At 49.6% G+C, this 10593-nt stretch overlaps 1 protein-coding gene across 6 annotated transcripts in view; it reads left to right on the forward strand.

Moving 5' to 3' along the window:
- Window positions 1-10325, forward strand: part of DLG3 (discs large MAGUK scaffold protein 3) — a 75681-nt gene extending 65356 nt beyond the window's left edge. For 3 of the 6 annotated variants that reach the window (XM_036411418.2, XM_036411423.2, XM_036411425.2), the window contains 7 exons: window positions 3325-3366; window positions 4652-4702; window positions 5260-5361; window positions 5880-6052; window positions 6450-6559; window positions 6899-6990; window positions 8034-10325. In XM_036411418.2, coding sequence (XP_036267311.1) covers window positions 3325-3366; window positions 4652-4702; window positions 5260-5361; window positions 5880-6052; window positions 6450-6559; window positions 6899-6990; window positions 8034-8140 — 677 coding nt within the window. In that variant the 3' untranslated portion in view covers window positions 8141-10325. Of the gene's footprint in view, window positions 1-1559; window positions 1606-3324; window positions 3367-4651; window positions 4703-5259; window positions 5362-5879; window positions 6053-6449; window positions 6560-6898; window positions 6991-8033 lie in introns of all 6 variants that reach the window. The other 3 variants (XM_036411420.2, XM_036411421.2, XM_036411419.2) reach the window with 3 other exon arrangements.
- Window positions 10326-10593: the final 268 nt, after the last annotated feature.

Raw genomic sequence — 10593 nt, forward strand, 5'->3', positions numbered from 1 at the left:
CAGCATTGTCAAAATAAAGATTTATTGAGAAATATGAAGCTGCTTTGGTAGAAAATACCATATAGCTGAGGTAAACGAACTTTAATAAAAATTCTCACATGAGGATATGTATGTGTGTGGGTTTTTTTGTTGTTGTTGTTTTGTTTTGTTTTATTTCTAGAAAGAGGGGAAGGGAGGGAGGGAGGGCGAGAGATAGAGAAACATCAATGTGAGAGAGAAACATTGAGAGGTTGCCTGCACGTGCCCCGATCAGGGATTGGGCCTGCACCCTTTTGGTGTAGAGCAGTGTTTCCCAATCCCAACTAAGAAGTGCTAAACTAGAATTTTTGGGAACATATAGGTAAAAAAAAAAAAGTTCCCAAAAATTCTTAGTTTAGCACTTCTTAGTTGGGATTCAGGAATCTGTAGTTTAACAACTCCACCAGGTGATTCTCATCATGAGAGAAGTTTGGGAAACACTGGTGTAGAGGATGCCGTTCCAACCAACCGAGCCACCTGGCCAGGGCTAACTGAACTTTTTATGAACCAATTTAATCCTGAGAACATTCATATTCTGACATATGCCTTAGAAATGAACTGTTCTGACCCATCAGGCTGGTGAAATATTCTCCTGTGATTCATGTTGAATTATAAACCTCTCTTCTACCTCACAAGGAGGGGTCTTGAGGTCCTGGGCTACTGGGACTGGCTAGTTCAGATAGGGAATGCCCTTTTTCTGGGCCAACCTGATTCATGGTCATGGTAGATGTAGGTCATTGATATCTAGGGTAGTTGCTAGAAGAGACCAGGATACCTTCATCCAGAGAAAGGATATGGCTCACTGTCCCAGGGAGCTCAGTAAGAGCACGAGGTGTAGTTGGTTCTGCTTGTGAGCAGTAGGAGACGGTCACCACAGTTCACCAGATGAGTCCCAGGACCTCTGCACTGAGCCTGGAGGGGTGTACTGTCGAGTGGCCCAGCTGATTGGTAGTTTACCTGTCGGGTGAGAGATGAAGCTGCCTAGTGCTTATCTCTGAAATCTGAACTCAACCCCCATGCTCTACACAACTCGGGTCAGCTTTGAAGTCCATTCAAACTGCATAAAGCTTTCCCTGAAGGCTTTGGGCAGAGGGAATCAGTATTGGGATGATGACAATTCTACCTGCCTACCCGCCAAACGTGGGTGTTTGCTCTTCAGCACTGCAGAGGGAAATGGTGATTTCAGGAGCAAAGGTGAGACCTGACTCTATAAAGACAAATTTAGTTAAGGCATATCCTCCAAGCCTTGGAATGCCACCTGCCCTGACGGCCTGTAGGCTGTAGACCACCTGAGATAGTCCCCTCCAAGTCCTTCGAGCAGCAAATGAAGTCCAGGTATCTTATTTGACTGGGACGTTCTTTCTGTAGCAAAGTTCATAACCTCGCTATAGCTATAGGTCTTCATAGTGTTTCATACTTCTGTCACTAATGCTCACCTGGCTCTGTATTCTTCCTTCCCCTGTCTTTTTTTCCACTATTTTCTCTCCCTCTCCCCCCCTCCCTCTCCCCACTCTCTTTTTCCTTGCTGTCTGTGAAATCAGGACTTCCCTGGGTTAAGTGACGATTATTATGGAGCAAAGAACCTGAGTAAGTCAAATGTACACCATATTTTGGGCATGAATGGAGATGCTGGGGTTGGGGGTGTAGTGGACGTGGGTATGGGTGAGGATGAAGGGGGAGGGGGAGGGCATCATTTGTGAGAACTCTGATGCCACAGTAGGAGGAAGAGTAGAAGTGGTGGTGAATGTCATACTTCTGTTCTGGGTTCCTGGTCCCCTAATAAAAGCCTGTCATTCATATCTATGTTTTCCTTTTATACCTTGAAGTGGTGGGGAGCCCAACCCTTGTCATCCCATCTTATAAGTGAGGTGGGCAAAAGTACTTTTCCAGGGTGACTACCCAGCTCATCTCTAGCCTATTGTTGAGGTGAGGTGAGCCTGCTGGTTGGAGTCTTCTCCCAGTGACCCAGCACTAAAGTACTGGACTTGAGAATGAACTGATTCACTCGATTTAATTAGGGGCAGGAGTGCTGTGAAGCCCTTTACCCAGCGTGCATCTGGGGTCTCCTAGCTAGTCCAGGAACTCAGCAAACAGATGCAGGCTGGCTTTCTACCGAGCATTTTTAAGGGGCTGAGCTGGAGGGGGATTCAGCGGCATTTGTGGACCACGTATATTTAGTGCTTTAACTTGGGAGAACCCCGACTGGCCTCTCCTCTCTGAAAATAATCCTAGAGTAGAAAATGAAGGGACACAGATGGCAGGGCCATAGCGCCCCCACTGTGCCCAGAGGAGCACACACATGCAGCCATGCCAGGCAGCTTCCGCAAGCATACCCTCTCCCTCTGTAAGCCCTAAATGCGAGAAGTCTGGAGGAGCTTCCTCAGTATTGCTCAGGAACTAGCCATGGCTGCTGAGTCAGCCAGTCCTTCCTGGAGGCCACAGCATATCATGGTCTGGAACAGTGTCATCTTGGCTGAAATGAGCAATGTCTCTCTCCATAGTCTGTTGTGTCCATGTTTCTTCATCTTCATTCGTCTGTTGTCTGGGAAGTGGTGGGTGGGCTTTGTTTGGGCCAGACTGTGCCTTGTGTCTTCTGTGAGTGTGCCTGTTCGCCCACACCCGGATGTGGGCAGGTCCCAAGGCTCTGAGACAGGAGAGCCGTCTTGTCCTCCAGGTGTTCTTCATTGTCTGTATTTTACCATGTCTGTCGGGTGGATGGGGGAGCACTCCTCACTCTGAGGCCGCACCCTCCCTTCTAGGTAGTGGTGGCAGGAGAGCTGTTGGTCCCACCAAGCGGTCAAAACATTGTTGCCTGGTGTCTGCACCACAGCCTGCCCAGTGCTTAGCCTTATCGTTTAAGAGCACTATGCAGTTCTGTATTTTGGGGCCTTTATCTAAGAGGAAAATTTAAGAGCAGCCTGGTCCCTGGACTTTTCTTTGCTACCATCACTGCCTTTTCTTTCCTATTGGTAGCCTTGTGAGATATTACATTTTGACATAGGAGTTGGAAGGCATCCGTTGCCAGTTCTTTGTATTCAGATGAAGAGGAAGCTGCCAAAGAATGGAGGGCTTGTGGTGCAGAGGGAGGGACTTGGCAGACCTAGAGGCTCTGTGGACTAGTACGAGGTAGCCAGGCTCAGGGTTGGAGCTGTGCCGCCCCGTTGGTAGCCTGGATGTGGCAAGTCTCCTGTGGCCTGACTAGGCCGACTGCTCAGTGTCTTGCTCCCGGAGCATTAGAGTGTTGTGCCGCGTGTAACCTGTCAGGGGTGTGTTCTGAATCGGAGTCTCTTTCTTGTTGGCTTGCAGAGGGAGTGACATCCAACACCAGTGACAGCGAAAGCAGCTCCAGTAAGTGTGTGTCGTTCTCCCCCATGTTGTGTTGCTCTACCATGTGTCCCAGCCACCCTCATTCCAGCGTCACAAGGCTGCCATTTCTGTTGAGAGGCTAGTGCTTCTTTCAGCCACGTGCACTTTCAGATCCTGGACATGCTATGGCCAGTTTGTTCTTCTGGGATGGGCGTTAGGCCATGGATTAAGCCAGCATCCTGCTTGGGACCTCGCTTAAAGCATCCCTGAGGCCCTGGGAAGGGTGAGCTGCCAGTGAGGAAATCCCTGCCATGGGACATTGTGGGCTTTAGATGCTGCCAATTTTACAGATTTGCTCGAAGACCAAAAAATAAAAATAAAAATAAAAAAGATGGCTTCTGTGGGGTAATGTCCTGAATTGCCGTGCCATGTCACCCGGCTCTCCTGGGTTAAGGCTTGGTGTCCTTGCCTTTTAGTGGCTTCAATGGTCAGTAACTGTCCCCTTTGCCTTAAGAGATCCTGTGACTAAGCTAGAGAAGCCACAAGCCAAACTCTATGAACTTTGTGTGCACTGGCCTCTTGCAGTTGTGGCTAGAGGCCTTGGAAAATCTGCCCAGGAGTCTGGCTCAGAGGAAGCCCGTGGGCAGGCACCCTGGGCTTGGTGGAAGCTTCGCTGCATTCCTTGGCAATGCCGCCAGCTGCTTTGGCACCTCCGGGCACTCAGCACCCAGTGGCTTGGCAACTGTTTTGGGAAAAGCTCATTACTAGGATACATGGAGCTCTGCAGTGAGGAGAGTATAGGCCTCAGCATGGCCTTAAAGGGCACTGGGGACCTTACCCCAATCTTGTGCCATTTTTCTGGGTGCTTATTCCAGTGAATGGGGTAACAGATAGACCCTTAAAAGGCCAAAGTTAGGCTGCAGCTCTGGAGACCTGCAGACACGGGGATAGTAGTAGTGTGTCTTGGCTAGTTGAAGCTTCCCTGTAATTCTTAATCAGAGCAAGAAGGCAAACTGAGCACAGGTGACTGTCCTTAAGAACAGTTCCTGAAAGCTTGGGGTGGTTTCTGCTGGAGGCGTCATGATTTCTGGGTCATGCCTCTGTTCAGCTCTGTTTTGTTGAACAAAAGGACTCTAGCTCCTGCTCCGGGTGGTGGGGCTTCCTGTGCTTTTTTGCCAGCGGGAAGCAGACAGACCCAGGGGCAGGTATGAGCAGGCACGACTTGACCAGGTTGTTTTGACACACGTAGGAGTGAGGTGATTGTTGTAGGAAGATGACACGGGGAAGCAGATTAAGGAGTGCTAACACATTTCCTTTTTTGTTGCAGAAGGACAAGAGGATGCTATTTTGTCATATGAGCCAGTAACTCGGCAAGAAAGTAAGCGGTTTTCTGAGAATCTTGCCTTCCAAACAGTCTTGGCAGATATGGGGCCCAACACAATGGTAGCCATGCTGGCAGGGAAGAGTGTAGGGGAGCTGGAGGGCACATGCAGCCCCCGGCGCCTCGTCCTCTTCCCCTTCCTCCTTTGTGAGAGACAGGGTGGCTTCCCAGTGTGCGCCCACCCCTGCCTCCCCTGTGCTCGCTGCCAGGGTGCCCTCCAAAAGGTAGGGTGGGTTGACAAGGATGGCAGGGGGAGATTTCAGTGGCTGTGGCTGCTGCTAAAATGGAGGTCCTGGTCATGTCCCTTCGGGGGCTGCTCTGAAAGAGCCCTGCTCAGCTGCTGGTGCCCATGCAGAGATTTCTCCTGAATCTTATGGAAGGGGAGGCGCCTTGGACTCAGAGTCTCAAAGTAAATGCTCTTTGATGTCTTTGTAGTTAAAAATCAGCAAATGGCTGTGGACATTGCCCTGCCTCAGTGTTCTGGGCAGACTTGCAGGTAGAACAGGCTGTCCAGTCGGGGCCTCGCTCACTATCTCCATGCGCTTTCTCTCCAGTTCACTATGCAAGGCCTGTGATCATCCTGGGCCCAATGAAGGACAGAGTCAACGATGACCTGATCTCAGAGTTCCCGCATAAGTTTGGATCCTGTGTGCCACGTAAGAGCCCAGGAAGACTGTGGGTATTGGTGTCGATGCCCTGTGATTTGTTGCTCTGCTATAGTACAGAAAGGGTGCACTGAATACCCTAGCAGAGATTAGGTGGCACTAGATTCCCCTAAAGCTGATGGGGTTGGGGGGACTAAGACATCAGAGTGGCCTGCTTGCTCCTTTGGGAAATGGTTGAGTGTCAATGGTTAGGAATGATTGGACAAGCGCTGGTCCCAGCCTAAGAGGGTCAGTGTGGCCAGTGGACAGCTCGTCATGTTCACTGGCTCCTGTATCACCTTTGGCATCCCTGCCGAGCCTTGGTCTTGGAAACCCCACCTTTCTGGTCCAGTTGAACCTGAAAGAAATAGTCCCTTGTGTGTGAGAGTTGAGGTTAGGGGAGAAGTAGGCAAGAAAGACTTCTTCCCACCTCCTTTCTCCACTCATCTCACTGGAGTGGCCTCCGCACCAGGTGAGAGAGGAGCACGCCATTCTCCGTGGGCTGCCCAGCATTCCCTTTTCTCCTTCAGATACTACGCGGCCTCGGCGTGAGAATGAAGTGGATGGGCAGGACTACCACTTCGTGGTTTCTCGAGAACAAATGGAGAAGGACATTCAGGACAACAAGTTCATCGAGGCAGGCCAATTCAATGATAATCTCTACGGGACCAGCATCCAGTCAGTGCGGGCAGTGGCAGAGAGGGTAAGGGCAGGAGATGGCCCTGCTAGTGAAGTACCACCCGGAGGGCGCACAGAAGGCTCCCTGCCACAGGTCCACTGGATGTTCCTCCTCCTGGCACAGGGCCCACCATGTGGCACTGTGACCAAAGGCATGCCCACTCTATATATTCCCAGCCCCTGGGTGGTGGGTCTGCCTGCCTCATCCATGCAACTCACTCTATAGTGTCACCCACCTGAATAGGACCCTCTGTGGACCTGGCCTTTTTTTGGTAGTAGTAGAAAATGTGGCGCCTCGGTACCTCTGGGGTAGAATCTTCTGTCTCCCCCAGGGGGCGTGTTGGGGTTGCTAACTGGATAAGTACTTGGAGTTAGGCTGAGACAGGGACCAGGAATGCTGATGCAAGTCGTTGCTTTTCCAGGGCAAGCACTGCATCTTAGATGTTTCCGGCAATGCTATCAAGAGGCTGCAGCAAGCACAACTTTATCCCATTGCCATTTTTATCAAGCCCAAGTCCATTGAAGCACTTATGTAAGTATTGGCTGAGGCGGAGACTCACTCCTGGCTGGGAGAGGGCCCTGGAAAGAAAACAGAAAACGACTTGATTGGTTGGGCCAGTGGGTGCCCCAGTGGAAGCACAAAGGGAGACCCGCACCCCAGCTCTGGCCCCTGAGGGCTCCTGGTGGGAGTGCCCACCTGTGCACTCTCAGGAGCTTTTTCAGACCCGGGAAGTTTGAGGAAGAAGTGGAGCCACGGGCCGTGCTGCTCTCAGGGGCAGCTGAGCAGGTGTTCAGGGAGCCTGGACTAATCCTTTGTGTTGATCAGAACATGGAATTTAGTTCGGCGCCATGTTTCTTCTGTCACTGGCAGGGAAATGAACCGACGGCAGACATACGAACAAGCAAATAAGATCTATGACAAAGCCATGAAGCTGGATCAGGAGTTCGGAGAGTACTTCACAGGTGAGGACCAGTCCGGCTCATGTGGGCCCAGCCAGCGCCTGTTCTAGAAAGATCTCCCTGAGGCTTACTCACCTCGCACAGTTTCTGAGGGCTTTTGAGCTCATACCTTTCCGAAGTACTCACGTGCCCTGCAGCTCACCAGAGCAGTTAGCCAGTTTATAGTATCCGCCACTCACTGTCACCAGTGCTGCCTTAGATCATTTTGTTCTTTTTGTCTTCGTGTACCAACTAGAGTGGATGCTCCTTACAGTCCTGTGCAGCTCTGCCCTCACTTCCAGGACTTGGCCTTGCATGTTTGAGGCCCTGAAGAAATGTTTGTTGTTGCTGATGATTCCTTGGTGTGGTATTGTCTGTCAGTGTGTGTGTGCATGTGACCACAGAGGTCAGTTTCTCAGAGGTTGGCAGGGTGTCTGTAGCATGTTGCTTACCTTTTCACGTGCAGTGACATGTATGTGCAGGCTCATGCAGAGTAAACTCTAGCAGGAGCGCTACTAGATGGACCAGGACAGGATCTGTAACTGTCCTGTCATCTTTTGGGTTCTGGAGCTCGCTTTACGGTGAGCATCTGTGTCCTCTGTGCCGTGCTGACCTCTGAAAAAGCAGATGTAATGGCTCCAGGAGCACTTTCTCGAGCCAGAAATTGTGGCTTCCAGCTTTCTCCGGATAACTGGAATTTCCCCAGTCTTCTGCTTATGGCTGCTTGAGAACTGCCAGCTGCTGGCCTCATGTGGCCAAGGGCAGCATGAACTGCAACGTCTGGCATCTCATGGGCGTGCAATAAAAGTTTGTAAGCAATACATTTTCCTATTCATTGCTACTTAGTCTCACGTCTCAGCAAATTTACTTCAAGCCCTGGGCTTGGAGCACCTGCCAGTTTCTCTTGCTACACTAGGCTCACAGACAGCAGCATAGTGACACCCATCCCACGGCCATGTGGTCGCTGCATGCCAGGCTGAGCTGTAGACCTGTTGGGACAGGCCATATTGCTGGGGTTTGGGGGTGCTGTGGACCACAGTAATAATTCTGTTTTCTCTTCACTTCAGCCATTGTACAGGGTGACTCACTGGAAGAGATTTATAACAAAATCAAGCAAATCATTGAGGACCAGTCTGGGCACTACATTTGGGTCCCATCCCCTGAAAAACTCTGAAGAAGCCCCTCCATCCTTTCTCTTGTGAACAGAAGAAGTCGAGCCCCTCTTCCCTCCTTTCTCTTTATTCCTGACCCCACGGGGAGAACAAATGACTACTGTTCTTGTCCCCTTTTTTAGATATGTCAAAAAAATTGAGTTTTCTAGTCCTGTTCTGTTTTTTAAACTTTTGTTTTGTTTGAGTTTATTTTGGGGGGACGATGCCATCTCACTCATCATGTGACTGTGCCCATTCCTGCATGGACCTTTCCCAAGCGCTAGCACAGGTGCAAATCCTTCAGAGTCATTGTTTTCATAAAAATCGAGCAGACACGAAGAGAAGAGAGGAGGACTGATGGAAAGACAGACTCTGGACAGCCGCACAGCTTTGACGTGAGCTCAGCGCACCTCGCGATGAGGTGCTCCCGGCATCTCTGCCTATCTGTACTGCTGCATGCAGTTCCGTATGGTGTGACATCATGATGACAGAAAGTACCTTATTTATATACAGATATATATATATATATATATATATATATATATATATATATATATATATAATTTATCTAAAATATATAGAAATTATTATATATATTATACACTTGGAATATATATATATATATATATATATATATATATATATATATATATATATATATATATTCACACCTTTGGACTAGAAAACCTATGGAAACTTCAGCAATGGTACTGTGCTGTTAGAGAAATGCTTTAATTTTCATATTCCAATCAGATGGTATCTTATACCCCAACTGGTTGGGGAGGGATTGAAAGTGGTAGTAAATGCTGTACCAAGGGCCCTCACACTTGGTCATTCTCTTGAGAGCTGGGATTTTCTCTGCAGGGGACCAGGTGGAGGCCCGCAAGAGAGGGCTTGGCCTGGGCCGGGAGGCCTGGAGACTTGACCGGGAAGCAGCTGCTGCCCCTGAGTAACAGTCAGCACTGTGTATGGAAAGAGAGAGAATGGCTAATGATACTCCATATGAAATTGCCTATTGTTTTTGCCACCTGATGTGTCTGCATGAGAGATTTCCTTTTTGTTCATTTTTAAGCTGCTGTTAAACCAAAACCATGTTGTGCTACTGTGTCAGCCTTTTCATTATTCCAAATTTTGCTTTTACTATTTAAGTGAATGCGTAGAATCCAGTTTGACAGTGTTCTAATGGCTCATGATGTTGTAGAGTCGCCGGGGCCTTGTGACAGAGAAGGTGACCGGGCCATCGAATCAGCAGGACAGGGAGTGGGGGCTGGTGAGAAGGGAGAGTAGGACCTGGTGCTCTGCATTGCAATGTGGCCCTTTACTCACCTGCCTGGGGCATGCTGGGCTCAGCTGAGGCCCCCCCATGGGGCCCCTGACAGGGATGGAGTCGTTTGCCTTCCCGTTCTGTGCTGGGACAGCACCAGCCTTGGCCAGCCTTGTCAGGAGAAGTTTGATTTGGTTTTCTTTTGAAGCTGCTTCATATGCCCTACCCTGGCCCCCTCACCCACAGCTGGTAGCTTACTGTTATTTCAAGGAGGAAGCCCACTATCATGCTGTCACTTTGAGCTGGAGAGCCAAGATTCATTTACTGGCAACACGTGAAACCTCGTTGCCCTTTCCCAGAATCAGATGGCAGTGATTGTGGTCAAGTTTTTCTTTGACCACAAATGCAGGTGACAGGTGTGGCTCAGGCCCCTCCCCACCGTGCTCCTTTGAAGCCACTGTGCCTCAGTCACCTCCACGCTGGAGGCATGACAAGGAGAAGAGAGTGAATGTGCTTGGCCCCTCAGTGTCTTGTTTCTCGGCCATTGTGTTATGAGCAGTGCAAATGACACCATGCTGAAGACACTTGGAGTGCTACCAGCCAAATTTAGGAAATCTGGTAACAGTTTTCCTACCAGCATAATGAGGGTCAGTGTAAAGTGTGGGGCCCAGATGAGGGTAAAGAAAGGGCGGCAGCTTTCCTTGGGCTGTACTGGATGAAAGGCAGAGAGAGGGTGGTGATGGCTGATTATGACTGAGGAGGAGGGGGGAGCAGGGAGTGTTGTTTCCCTGATGTTAAAACTGATGTAAATTTGAACGATACTCAACCCTCTACCCCTCCCAGGGAAGAAAAGCAAAGATTCAAAGTAAGCATGACACTAGTTGGTTTACCAGTGTTCCTTCTAAGGAGACATATATTTTTTAATAAACGATAGTTGCAATGAACTGTGGCTCGGAGACCTTCTTGGTGTAGTTGGGAAGGAAGGGTTGGGCCATAGCAGTGGGAAAAGTGTCTCAAACCTTTCTCTGGGGGCCAAAAGGTTCTCTCCTCAGTAATCTTCAGCAGAATGAGTCGGGTGTTCCTCTGGATGGTTCTAGACCCCAGTGGCCATAGCAGGTCCTTTGTGGAAGTTATATTCTCAGTCCTCCACCCAGGCCCCCAAATACTGCTTCAAATAGCACCGCCCTTGGTGGTGTAATGCTGACATTTCCC

Source organism: Pipistrellus kuhlii, unplaced genomic scaffold (genome assembly GCF_014108245.1).
Source record: "Pipistrellus kuhlii isolate mPipKuh1 unplaced genomic scaffold, mPipKuh1.p scaffold_m20_p_40, whole genome shotgun sequence".
Lineage (NCBI taxonomy): Eukaryota > Metazoa > Chordata > Mammalia > Chiroptera > Vespertilionidae > Pipistrellus > Pipistrellus kuhlii.